Source organism: Mastigoproctus giganteus, chromosome 12 (assembly GCF_048544385.1).
Source record: "Mastigoproctus giganteus isolate SK-2022 chromosome 12, ASM4854438v1, whole genome shotgun sequence".
NCBI lineage: Eukaryota > Metazoa > Arthropoda > Arachnida > Uropygi > Thelyphonidae > Mastigoproctus > Mastigoproctus giganteus.
The window spans coordinates 98,304,324-98,319,271 of NC_143586.1; the positions used below are offsets into that span (position 1 = coordinate 98,304,324).

Genomic DNA, 14,948 nt, shown 5'->3' on the forward strand with positions numbered 1-14,948 from the left:
GGGGGTAAATGACTTTTTTTGCTTAACCTGAGAGTTTACTCAACTTGTGCAGCCTTTCTGTAGCAAGTTTGATAAGAGTGGATGCTGAAGAGTATTTTTAAAATTATTTGAATATTGTACTCTTAAATATTTGAAGTTTTGTAAAAATAAAAACTGTATTCAAGCTTTAATTTTTTTTTTTTTTTTACTTTATTTCCTGTGTTTATTCCTTTATTTCCTGTGTTGAATCATTACTATGTATTTAAGACAATACTGTAGTTTGTACATTTAGACATCATTATTATAACATCGCATATTGTGAAATCCTTCACAATGAGTTGTCTTCCACCACTTATACTTAGATGAAGTAACAATTTGCCATTAGAGAAGTCTACTATTACTTATTCTCAGTTGAGTACCACCACAGATGGAACCATATAGAAGCTATTGGCCTCTTATCAATGGGAAGATAGGGATAAGCATATAACTTGAAAGTGGTGCTGAGGCCATACACAACTGAGATAAAGTAACAGTAGATTTCTCTTATACAGAAGTGTTACTTATTTAAAGTAACAGAGGAAGGTAACTTATCGTGAAGGATTTCACAAATATGAGGTAATAATAATAATGCTTAAATGTTTATCTTAAAATTTCATTATGTAGTAATGATGTAATTTCAATAAATAATGTACTTTGAGATTCCTGCCCAAAAAATTAATTGGTAAAATCATTGAAAATAAAAACAGAATTAAAAAAAAAAAAAAATTCCATTACTTGTTCCCATCCCTACTTGTGAAGCAGTAATATACTCTACACCAGTGGTTCCCAAACTATTGAGATTTACAGACGCCCTTCAAAAATCAAAACATGTTTGCAGACCCTACATATTAACATAATTTATATATATATATACATACATACATACATACATACATACATACAGTGTATATATATATGCATATGTTTGTGTGTAATAAATGCAGAATACTGGATTTTCTGAAAAGAAAATTCAAAATTTGTGTGAAACAACAACTTTATTTATCATCAATTTGCTATATATAGAACGAATAATTTGAAATATGTATACAATTATATATATACTAATCATATAGAAAATAAGTAATGTTCTATAATGAAATTCATTGTGATTCTATCAGTATATTTTTTAAGAAAATAAACACATTACTTGATATCTTCTGAACGTTTTGTGGAAGATATCAAGTAATGATATCAAGTATTTTGAAAATTTGTGCGAAACAACAACTTTATTTATCATCAATTTGCTATATATAGAACGAATATATTTGAAATATGTATACAATTATATATACTAATCATATCGAAAATAAGTAATGTTCTATAATGAAATTCATTGTGATTCTATCAGTATATTTTTTAAGAAAATAAACACATTACTTGATATCTTCTGAACGTCCCCCCCCCCCAGAACTGGTTTACAGATCACCAGGGGCCCGTGGACCCAGTTTGGGAAACTCTGCTCTACACCACTATTTCCCAAACTTTAGTCATGAAACACTTTTCACCTCACAATATATTTACGGAACACTAAAGAAACACAAGTTTGGAGGGTGCCAAAGAACTGTTTACTAATATTTTATTACATATGACCGCACTGTACATCAGGAGCATATTTATTTCCAATACATGAAAAGCCAAAATTCAAATAACTGTCATCATACTTTCGTTTTAGTCTTTTATTAGTTGGTTCCTCTTTTTTCACTTCAGATTTTTGGGGAACAAAATGCTGCAATTGTTCATCCTCACTTTGAAGTGTGACAATATTGTGTTCGTTTTCATCAACCACAGTTGCAATACTACAATTACTTGCTTCTTGTTTTAAAGTTCCTTTTTCCAACCACAAATCCATGGTTATTTATTTTAATAATATTTCAAAATACTGATAATTATCAAAAAAAAAAAAAAAAAAAATTTACAAGGAATTGAGTTTAGTTATGATATTGGTTCACCCTCTCTTCTCCTCTCCTTCGACCAGTGTACTCCAGGCTAAACCACATATGAATGTTATATTAGATCACTACATTGCTACTTTTTCGTAGATGTCATTACCTCTACACATAGTTCTCTATACAAAAGTGCACAAAATAAAGTGTTCCACGGTCTATTTGATTATTAGTCTATGCCAGTATATTAATAAACAAAAAATATTATGTTAAAAATTATAACTATAAAAAAGTTGTATACATTAAAAATATGCAAAATTAATTTTTATTTTTTTAAATTATTAATTATGATTTTTCACAGAACACTTGTTCACATCTCACGAAACACTATAGTTCTGTGGAACACAGTTTGGGAAATGCTGCTCTACACCAATTTACATATTACGCAAGTTAACTTCTGGATCTAAATTCCAGAAAATATCTTCAATTTCAGCTTTTGTAAAGTGAAATCTGACAATGATAGCTTACGTGTGATGAAAACATTTCCTCATCTGATTTTCTAAACTAATTCATGTTAGCATCTATTAAAATCATGTAAAGGAAAAAAAAAAAAAAGAAAAAAAAAGGAAAAAAAAAGTTAATTGTAGGCATTATCAATCCACTGCAGGATGGAAGCGACCTCACAATTCAATGTTGAGGGAAATGGACCATAATCTGTCACACTGGTCCAGTGCAGGTTGGCAGATCGATCGTATTTAACAGTCAGGGCCTTGAACCCCAGTCTACTCAAAGAGCATGTGCTACTGAACTCATGCTCCTGACCACTTGGCTATGGAGGGCAGAAACTGCTAAATACGGTTGATCTGCCAACTCACACTTGACCAGCATGGCAGATTATGGTCCAATTACCCTAAACATGAATTGTTGAGGAGGCTTCCATCCTGCAGTGGATTGATAATGGCTGCAGTTTACCTTTAAAATCATGTCTGCTTTTAGTTTAAAAAAAAAAGTAAGTAATGGCAGCATACTAGAAAAATTAAGGCATTTTGTACATAAAATGCTTCATTATTTGAAATTAGTATAAGTATTAGTAGTGACAAATAATACAAGAAAGCAAGCTTATAACATTACCTTTCTATCACTGTCTCTGTTTAATTGAAATAGTTCCTTAAATTTATTCAAACTACCTACTTCCACTGTACCAGATAGAAGTTGGTTTCATCGATCAATTATTCTCCAGCTGAAAGCAACTTTTCACACATCTATTCCTAACAACCATACTAACACAATCAAAATTTTACATCCCCCTGTGTATGTCATCTAAGGCAGTATAAGAATTCGATCAGCATTTAGTTTACTCAGTCTGTTTAATGCCTAAAAATACTTCATTCAGGTCTCCCCTCACAGATGCTTAGTTTCCAGAACAGATGTCTCTTATGGTAATTAGCATAGGCATATGATGCAAGAAAGCAAGCTTATGCAGCATCAGCCAAAAAAAAAAAAAAAAAAAAAAAAAAAAACCGCTTCCATTTCACCCCTCCGTTCGTTCGAGATAGCTGTTCAGCTGAACCTTAAATTTATTTAGGCTATCAACTTCCACAACAAAGGATGCAAGTCTGTTCACCAACCAACTACTCGCTGGCTAAAGACAAATTTCCGCACATCTATCTTTCCTCAATCTGAATTTATGCCCTCTCAGGTGATTTTTCTGAGCAAGAGGAAGAATCCCATCGGCATTGAGCATGCCCAAACCATTCAACGCTTTATACACCTCTATCAGATCAGCTCGCCGGTGCCTAGTCTCCAGACACTGTAATTTGCAAAACTTAAGCCTTTCTTCTAAGAGCAACCCTTTGTTGCATTCACTAATCTTGTTGCCCTTCTCTGTACTCTTTCCAGCAGCTCTACATCCTTCTTGAAATAAGGCCTCCAGACCTGTATACAGTACTCAAGGTGTGGCCTGACCACTGCCTTATACAAGGGAATAATCACCTCCTTATCCCTGCTAGAAAAATTCCTGTATATCATTGACAAGACACTATGAGCTACTCTTGCAGCCCATCTGCACTGCTCAGAGAACTTTATGGGGGTAATTGTGCAGGAAGAACGTTATCTACCTGCACAAATACCCCCAGATACTTTTCATTCTCTAACACTGTCAATGTAGTACCACAGAGTTGATACGTTGCTCTGGGGTTGCTGTTTCCCGATATGTAGTACTTTACATTTGTCAATGTTAAACTTCATTTGATACCTCTCAGCCCATCTGCTCAACCTTTCCAGATCCTGTTGTAACGGCATAGCATCAGTAGTGTCCTTAACAACCCTGCCAACCTTTGTATCGTCTGCAAACTTGGACATTAAGCTTGATATACCATCATCAATATTATTTATAAATACAGAAAACAATAATGGACCCAACACTGAACCCTGAGGGACTCCACTAATAACATTAGTCCATGATGAGCAGTATCCATTGATTACCACTCTGTCTTCTCCCCCTCAACCACCCCTTTATCCATAGCAGCAATTTGCCTCCAATGCCAACACTGCTCCAATTTGTGCAGCGGTCTTCCATATGCAACAGTACCAAAAGCCTTTCTAAGATCCAAGTATATAATATCAAAGTTATTCCCTGCATCCAGTTCTTTTGTGACTGCATCATAGTATTCAGTCAAATTGGTCAGGCAAGACTTTCCCTTAACAAAACCATGCTGTGTCCAAACTATAACTGAAGTCTTGTCTAGATGATCCTGCAGTGGTTCTTTAACCAGTGCCTCCATTAATTTTCCAGGAACAGAAGTTAAACTCACAGGTCTATAATTACTTGTGACAGCCTTTGATCCTCCTTTGTGAATTGAGGTCACATTTGCACATCTCCAGTCTATGGGTACCTCCCCTGAGTCCAAGGCTTTGCTGCCTCCTTTAATATAACTGGATAGATCTATCCACCCCCAGGTTCCTTTCTTGTGTTTATCTTCAACAATCTCCTCCACTTTACTCTCAGTTATTTCAAGATTATCTAGCTTACTGCCAGAGTTGAATACACCTCGCTGAATAACTCCTCATGTGTGAATGTCGATGCAAAATATTCATTTAGTTTGTTAGCTACCTGAGAAGGATCATCAACAGTTGAACCATTTATATCAAGTGGATCAATTTGATTCATCCCCTTCCTTCTAGAGTTTACATAAATAAAGAACTCTTTGCTGTTTTTCTTTGCATCCTTTGACAAAGATTTCTTGTAATCTGCCTTCGCCTGCCTAACCTCCTTTGTAACTTGGTTACAGATCAACTTATATCTATCATAGGCTTCTGTGTCACATGTTAATTTATATGTATCCCATGCATTTTTCTTCTCTGCCATATGTCTCATTAGTTCATCTGACATCCATTTAGACCTAAATCTTGAACAATATTTCTTAGTTGGTATTTAAAGCCTAGTAGCTTCCAAGATAAGTTCTTTGAATGCTTCCCATTTTGAATTTGCTGTTGGTAATATCATCAGTTGGTCCCACTGTATAGAATTTAAATGCTGTCTCAGACCATCGTAGTCACCTTTACGAAAGCAAAAACCCTTCCCTTTACCCCTTGATGGTAGTTATCTCTTTGTGTAAATCCCACTTCAGCACACTGATCTCTGCCACCTAGTTGTTCCTTTATCTGCAGATTCTTAATGCATGAAGAATCACTAGTGATAATTAAATCAAGAGTATTACTCCCTCTAGTTGCCCCCCCGAACATGCTGATGTAGAAAACAATCATCCAATAAATCCACAAAAGCCTTGTTAGTGTGTGAGTGACCAACCCACAAATCCCAGTCAATATCTGGGAAATTAAAATCCTCCATTATAAGACTCTCTGATTTACTGGCCCACTCTATTTCACTGGCCCACTCTATTTCCCTGTACAGTTTCTTATTATACACAGAGTCATTAGGCCTATAGCACACTCCTACTCTCAATTTTGATCTCCCAATGCTTATGTCACACCACACTGACTCGACACTGCACCCAGCGATGTCAACTGGCTTCACTTCCTTGGATTTTGTTTCTTAACTAATAGCATAACCCCTCCTCCCTTCCTATCCTTTATGTACACATTGTACTCACCAAATTCAAGTTTTGCATTCCTTAAATCTGTGTGACACCACGTGTCTGATATCCCAACAATATCTGCCTTTGATGCTTTGAGCAATACCTCAAATTCATTTACCAAACTCCTAGCATTGGTGTACACCCAAGTATACATGTACCTGTTGCTATTCTTAGCTACCCTAACACAACCCATGTGTTTACTTGTACCGCAATGACTCCCAGCAGTCTATGAAATATCCTGCATCTTGTTTACCAGGCTGCTGCTCATTCCAATAGAAGTAGTGCAAGAATCACTTTCACCTCTGCCAGTGGCTACTGGCAATCTATTAGTCCTTGTATCCCCACAAGCTAGCAGTTTTTCGACCCACCTAACACTGCCTCGATAGCATCAGCAAATATTCTTGCACCCTTTCTATTTAAGTGTATTCTCTCCCTGTAAAAGCAGTCTCTCCTGTTAACAAGTACAGACCAGGCTGAAAAAAATTCTACCCCTTGAGCCATGCACAATCTTTCCAGGGCCGAATTGATGAACAAGACTCATCATATACTCCCTCCTATTGTGTCTGGGCAGAATTACAGACACTTTCAAATTCAACCCTAATACAAAGGGTAAGATTCCCTTTGTATAATTGACTAATCATACCTTCACCCATTCCAACAGATCCACATCCTAAAATGAGGCTTTCAGAAGTAAGAGCTGTACTCAAGTGGCCTAACCATTGCCTTATACAAAGGGATAATCACTGCCTTGTCTCTGCTAGAAAAATTCCTATATATCATTGATAAAACTCCATGACCTACTCTGGCTGTGAAAAGCTTGCTCTGGTGTGAAAACAGTGGTTATCAATGGACTGCTCTTTGCGGACAGAAGTTATTTATGGTGTCCCAAAGGGTTTGGGTTCTGGGACCATTGCTGTTTTCTGTATTTAATAATGAGAGTATATCAGGCTTACTGTCTAAATTTGCAGATAATAAAAAAGGTTGGTGAGGCTTTTAATGACAATAATGAAGGTATACTGTTGCAAAAAGATCTAGAAAAATTATATAGATGGGTTGAGAAATGGAAATTTAAGTTTAAAAATTGACAAATACGAGGCATTTGTCAGTGTGTTATTTTGGGTAGCAGCAATCTCAAAGTGATGTATCATATGTGGGGTATTACATTCGAGGTAGTGGAAAATGAAAAGGACCTGGGTGTAATTTTGCAGTCAGATATGAAGTTCTCTGAATAATGCAGACAGGCTGGCAGGCCGGCCGGCTCATGGGATTTTGTCAACAATATACAGGAATTTTTTCTCCCCTATGGTATCTTCACCTTGTCATGGTGAAGGAACTTGGGTGCTCTGAAAACCCTGGGAGCTATGCCAGCGATAGCTTAGGTATCGGAAGGGACACCTAAGCTGGACAGGTCCTTGTGGACAGGAGTCAAATCAAGAGAGATACCTAGAAGGAAAACTGATACAAACCATAGTGGTGGGTAGCACCACTCACTATTACCAACCTGAGGCAGTTAATATTAACATTAAGTAGGCTCAAGACTGGAAATCTGAAGACTTAGTCAAGCCTATGGCTATAGCACTGCAATATGGAAAGCAAGAGGAAACTAGCACATTAATCATCCCAAGAATACAACACTACCAGCCAAAAACAAAAATGGCCCTCACTTCAAGGCAGGCCTTAAATGGCCAGAGGGTGTGAAGAGTTCCCCAGTTTACTTCCTCACGTGATAAGTCAAATGCTTATAGAATTAAATTCAAAAACAAAGATCGACCACTTAAAATTGTGATGTGGAATGTCAGAAGTTTGTATCAAGCTGAGAAATTAGAAAATGTAGCAAAAGAACTTGATGACATGAACATGGACATCCTGGGTTTAGGTGAGGTGTGATGGCCAGGGCAAGGCAAAACAAGTACAGTGAAAAGCCACAAACTCATATACAGGCAGTTCTCGCTTTACGAGTTTTTTTTTTTTTTTTTTCTTTCTTTGAAAGTATCAAGTATCAGCAAAATCGAAAATATGAACATTTTCGAATTTGAATGCAAAAAATTAATCAGCTTTATGATATCAATCTGTTCCAGAGACATCATCGCATAGTGAAAATAACGTAATGTTTGTTTGTTATTTGGTTTTTAGGAGCATTAGCAACTAAGGCCATATTGCTTCGCGATATGCGGTGGTCATTCCCTGACCTTTCCGTATCCTCCGTATTTGGTGGTGATGGGCTTGAAACCCGGTCTAATCAAGAAGCGTGTGCTACACACTGCTGCTCCTTCCCACATGGCTACGGAGGCGCCTATAACGTAATGTGAACCCAATAACACACTGTTTTTTGGTAATTCGTTCCACGACCACGAAAGTTGAAATTTTTGCTATATAACTCTCTAAAAGGTCGTTTTTATAGTGCAAATTATATTAGTTACCAATTCAAATCACTAAAATGCACTACACTTTCATCGTTATCACATGTTCTGTTATAAGAACCAATTTTGAACGCCTTTGTGACATTTTTCTAAAGCAAATTTCACAACCATAAAATAAAAACAATTTGCACTTTCCAGTTTAATGGGCTTTTCTGTTACTGCAAGCAATTATAAACGGCTAGTAAACTTGATATTATTGCATTTGCGAAAATACCGATAGCTGGAATTGTGTTGTTTTGCATTATTATGGTGAAAAACGTGTTTGCCCTTTACTGAAATCTTCAACCTTGGTGACCTCCTCAATCATAAGTAGTCCTTCATGCCACATCTCGTTTATATCAAAGACAAGAGATACATGGCCAGAACAGACTGGGGACTTAAGGGTAGGGCTCTCAAGCTCTTGTACTCTGCAGTCTTCCTCCCAATTGTTTCATACGGTGCCCCTGCCTTATTCTGCAGCTTAGTTAGTTATTTTTGGTTTTAGGAGCATTAGCAACTAAGGCCACATTGCTCCGGGAATATGCAGTAGTCATTCCCTGACCTTTCCGCATCCTCCATATTTGGTGGTGACGGGCTCGAACCCCAGTCTAATCAAGAAGTGTGTGCTACGCACTGCTGCTCCTTCCCACCTGGCTATGGAGGCGCCACTATTATTCTGCAGGGTTGAGAGAACCACCTTCACCAGAAAACAATTGAATTGAATATTTCTTTCTTCTCGGATCCACAAGAGCTTGCAGAACTACCTCCACTCCAGCACTCCAAGTCATTTCCAGAAATCTATCTTTGCTTACTGCAGCTTCTTGCACTACTCCAGAAGGAACTTAAACTACCTACATCGGTATCTCTGCTGCTACTGACAGCAACTTTGCAACCGAGAAGAAGAGACTCTGGTCTGAAGTTTCCAACCTCTGGAAGTCCCACTGTCCATAGAGCATAAGGGTGAGACCACCAGAAAATTCTTTCCGGTTATTGCTTTCCTCACAAAAAGTGCCCTGACTTGACTCGCCTCCAACTTACAGACCACCTTTATGCTTACTGGGAATGGATCCTACAAAGCTCGTCTTATCAATTTGGCACAGTGGATGATGACATGCATCTGTGGTGGAATGGAGAATTGGAATCACCTTATGCTCGACTGCATGGTTTATTTAGATCTGAGACAACTCTCCCTTCAAAGCAACTTGCCTGCTCTCCAGCCTGTACACTCTGATTGAAACTACAGAAATCTTCACTGCCTTCATACACTTCTGTACCACCCTTTTTAAGAGGAAGTCTTCTGACTGCCTCTGCTGTCCAAATGGAACCTCACTAAGTTACTCTTTTGGGGAACCTCCTGGAACTGTCCCCACTTTCTCTTCGATCTTGGGACTATTTTCATGCAAACCCTGATCTGGGGTAGAATTTTCTTACATTCCTGCTGACATGCATTGCAGTGCAAGATTCTTGCACCAAGGTTCTACTCTGTTGGCCAGCTTACCCTTAAGGGTAGGAGTAATTTTAATTTTTTCCCCTGCTGATGCCCCCCCCCCCCCCACAGGCATGGGATCTCCTGGTACAGGCCCCTTCTGCTGCCTGCTCCTTTCTTTTTTATTTTTATTTTTTGCCATTTCTTACTTGACTGACTTTTTTTTCCTCTGTCATTTCTTAAGGGTGCTCTCCCCCCCTCCTGCTCGTCTTGGAACCTCCCTTCCTCGAAATCACAGCTTTGCCATCCTCTTTTCTTCCCTCATTCCGTATTCCACACAATTTCTTGAGTCTTCTCCCTCCTTGCTCTGCTGGGGGGGGGGATTTAACTCTAACAGGCATCCTCTACTGACAAGCTCCTCATGCCGTGGACAGATGCTAGAATGCCTCTTCCTGGTGACATGGCCTTCCAGTAATTGAGAAGCCAGATGAACAACACTATCCATGATACCTACACTACTCACACTTATCTGGCCTTGGAGGGGGGGACCACTGGCACTGATGACAGATACACACACGTTCACTAGAATCCTCTCTATAGACAACCAGTACAATGGAAGAAAATTAAAAAAAAAACTTCATAAAAATGTTTAGAGCCTCATTAATTAACAGAAAATAAGGAATTGAATTCAACCCTCAATATTTCCTATTCAACAATAAAATAAAAGAAATGAACAAAGGGGAAAAAACAAAATAGTGCAGATATCCAGAAGAGCAGCCCAGAACCAGCCATCATAACAACCACAGATGATCAGAGTAAGAGGGTAAAGTTCACCCCAAGGCTTCCACTCTAACAAGAACTACTGGATCCAGGATAGGAAAGCTTGGCATTTTACTATTGGTCAATAGATTTAATCCCTCATCCATAAATTAGGTATTGGCAGCACCTCTTGCCAGTACGTACATCAGGTAAGGATTTTAATTTTATATATGTTTACCTGCATGTATTTATCTATTCTAGTGAAATGTAATCAAACATAAATTTAACCAAAATTCCTGTAGACTAAAAATTCACAATTAATATTATATTGGAATATAATTAATTACAAATGTTCCAAATTGTAACCCTTTCTATTTTCTATCCCTAACAGCATGGTCTGATGATGGGTATTAGTAAGATGCCTGAAACATCACCTCAAGTGTATAGTGGTTTGGGCTATAAGCTTAATAAACTATATTATTAATTTCATGTGGTATAAGAGTGGTTATTAATTTTCATGGAAAACAACCACGTAATGTCCTTCCCTAACTATATTAAGTGTTCACCAAACCTTAATTTAAGGAGGCTGAAAATCATCCTATTCAGTTTGTGACACTACAGATTCCCTGACTTCATGTAAGAATTCTACACTATGTTGCTATTTCACTCCTCTAAACAAAATAGTTCTGCTTGTGGTAAGAGCTGTGTCTTTCAGTTGTTAACTGAAAGAACATAATTATTTTACTGGATGATTAAATAAACTAATATATGCAAACTTTTCATTACTTTTTTGAATAGCAAGTATAAATACAGTATGAAATAAAAAGGAATTCATTTCAATAAAATGCTTACTGAGATTTTATACAATTTTATATTCCAAGAGGATGATGATCATATCCTGACCAGAGACATGTTGTACAAAATAATTCTCACTGACAGATGCAATTTTTTCCATTAATATTTTAATTACAGCATACATTTTACTTCTTACCAAACTTATACAGAACATCCACAAGGCTACCGCTCCGAAGAATACACTTCCAACAAAAGACCAAAGTTGACTTATAAGTCCGGTGCTCTCAGTGAGTGACCTGGAAATATGGAAAATTTTACACCCTCAGAAACAAACTAAATTATATACCATGTGTTTCAAATATAAGTGCAAAATATTCCATGAAGTATTGTTATAGATTTGAAAATAAGAAAATTCATAAATGAATTCAATTCTGAATAGTTAGAGCTATGACTGTGAAAAATGGTTATGAAGATTTGAATGGTACAAGTAGAAAATAAAAAAAAAAAAAACTAAAGAATCAGAATACACATATTTAGTAAAAACGTTTTTTTCATATTAGACGTGTCTGGATAAAATGTTTTTTTAAATTATTATTTTTAACCAGGAAAAACTCCACAGCTCTAATAAAATTCCAACAGCTATACTTTTTTAATCATTTGGTAATCACTTTTATGATCCCACCCCCCCCATAAACCATTTTCAGCCCTAGAACCTTTAACCCAAAAGCTAGACTTATTCATTAGATAAAATTAATTTGAGAATTCACTGGAAGTTGTGTTTTGAGGTTTACTTTGAGTTACAAGTCCAAACTCTGTACTTTACAAATAAAAAAAAATTGCAAAAAAGTAATAAAAAGGCAACAAGTAATATAAGTGGAACATTTGTCTGTGTGAATGCTGATTGTGTGAGTAATACCTCTCAGGTGTTTATTCTGTGCAAGAGGAAGAATCCCATCAGCATTGAGCATGCTCAAACCATTCAAGGCTTTATACACTTCAATCAGATCACCTCACAGGTGCCTAAGTCTGCAGATACTGTAATTTGCAAAACTTAAACCTTTCTCCGTGATTACGGAGCAAAGGGTTGCTCCGTAAGAGCAACCCTTTGTTCCGTAATCTTGTAGCCCTTCTCACTAATTCACTAATCTTGTAGCCCTTCTCTGAACTCGTTTCAACAGCTCTACATCCTTCTTAAAATGAGGCCTCCAGACCTGTATATAGTACTCAAAGTGTGGCCTAACCACTGCCTTATACAAGGGTATAATCACTTCCTTATCCCTGCTAGAAAAATTCCTGTATATCATTGACAAGACACCATGAGCTACTCTTGCAGACCGTCTGCACTGCTCAGAAAACTCCATATCTGCCTGCACAATTACCCTCTGGTCCTTTGCATTCTCTACCACTGTCATCCTTTAATATAACTGAATAGATACCATCCACCCCAGGTGCCTTTCTTATGTTTATCTTCAACAATTTGAGGGTAGTACCACAGTTGATACATTACTCTGGGGTTACTGCTTCCCATATGCAGTATTTTATATTTGTCAATATTAAACTTCAGTTGCCACCTCAGCCCATCTGCTCAACTTTTGTAGATCTTGTTGCGACAGCATACTGTCATTAACAACCCTGCCGACCTTCGTATTGTCTGCAAACTTGGACATTAAGCCTGAAGATACAATCATAAATATCATTAATAAATAAGAAAACAACAATGGACCAAACACTGAATCCTGGGGGACTCCATTAATAACATTAGTCCACGAAGAGCAGTGTCCATTGATTAACACTGTCTTCTCCCACTCAAACATCCCTCTATCTATAGCAACAGTCTTCCACATACAACAGTATCAAAAGCCTTGCTAAGATCCAAATATATACCAAAATTCTTTGCATCCAGTTCCTTTGTGACCACATCATAGTATCCATTCAAACTGGTCAGACAAGACTTCCCCTTAATCAACCCATGCTGTGTCCAAGGTATAACTGAAGTCTTCTCTAGATGATCCTGCAGTGCTTCTTTAACCAGTGCTCCATTAATTTCCCTGGAACAGAAGTTAAACTAACAGTTCTGTAATTACTTGTATTACCCTTTGATCCTCCTTTGTGAATTGGTGTCACAGTTGCACATGTTGAGTCCATGGACACATCCCCTGAGTCCAAGTAAGCTCTCATAATCATGGCTAAGGTTTTGCTTACTTCCTTTGCTGCCTCCTTTAATATAATTGGATAGACACCATCCACTCCAGGTGCCTTTCTTATGTTTATCTTCAACAATTTCTCCCCCACTTTTCTCTCAGTTATAATCTAGCTCACTGCTAGAGTTTAATTCATCTCTGGCATTCTCCTTCCTGAATAACTCCTCATGTGTGAATGTAGATACAAAATACTCATTTAGTTTGTTAGCTATCTGAGCAGGATCATCAACGATTGAACCATCGATATCAAGTGGACCAATCTGATTCATCCCCTTCTTTCTAGAGTTTACATAAGCAAAGAACTCTTTGCTGTTTTTCTTAGCATCCTTTGCCAAAGATTTTGCTTCCATAAAGGTGACTTCAGTGGTCTCAGACAGTTTTTAAATTCGGTACAGTGGGACCAACTGATGATGTTACCAACAGCAAATTCTAAGTGGGAAGCATTCAAGAAATTAATTGTGGAAGCTACTAGATGTTTCATACCTATTAAGAAATTGTTCAACGTTTCGGCCTAAATGGTTGTCAAATGAACTAATGAGACTCGTGGCAGAGAAGAAAAATGCATGGGATGCATATAAATTATCAGGCGACACAGAAGTCTATGGCAGATATAAGCTAGTCTGTAATCAAGTCACAAAGGAGACTAGGCAAGCAAATGCAGATTACAAGAAATCTTTGGCAAAGGATGTTAAGAAAAACAGCAAGGATTTCTTTACTTATATAAACTATTTGTAAAATAATAAGAGAAGAAGTTTACCTCAATATAGTACATAGAACACTTCTGTATGATACTCTCCAGAAATTAAAATGAAAAAAAAAAAAAAAAAAAAATCGAAAAACTTACATTAGAGTAACAAATAATTAAAAAATAAGAAGAGTCTCAATCACTTCAAAAAATGTTGTATACCAGGTCATTAATTTGTGTTGTAAATGAGGAAAAGACTGAGTGATTGTTCAGTATAGCGTGTAATTTCTGCATTGGCCTGGCCACAATTTTAAATTCGGTATCTTTTTAAAGAATCTGTTAAGCTGTTTGTGCCACTGTTCAACATATGGGACAGAAATAAAGTACTTTTTGATATTACTATTTTTGGTTGGTGTAGTATTTTGTATCCTATCCTTAGCTTGTACCCTAATTCGGTTCATTGTAGCAAGGGGATAAAACCCCTGTTTAAGAATCTGCTGGTTAATATTTGTATTTCTGAGCCCAAAGCAGATTCTGTTGTTGAATATTTGTAGGCATTTAGAAACTGATTAAAGATAATCGATCTTTTGTAGGGGAATGGGTGATAGCTGTTATAATGTAGAAGCATAGCGGTGTTTGTAGGTTTTCGATAGATGTTAAATTGGATTTTATGAGAGTCCTGAGT

General features: G+C 37.1%; 1 protein-coding gene across 1 annotated transcript in view; it reads right to left on the reverse strand.

The window, feature by feature from the left end:
• Positions 1-14,948, reverse strand: part of LOC150077293 (lipase maturation factor 2-like) — a 378,351-nt gene that overhangs the window by 123,005 nt on the left and 240,398 nt on the right. The window contains exon 10 of the mRNA XM_090386704.1: positions 11,574-11,673. Coding sequence (XP_090242830.1) covers positions 11,574-11,673 — 100 coding nt within the window. The remainder of the gene's footprint in view (positions 1-11,573; positions 11,674-14,948) is intronic.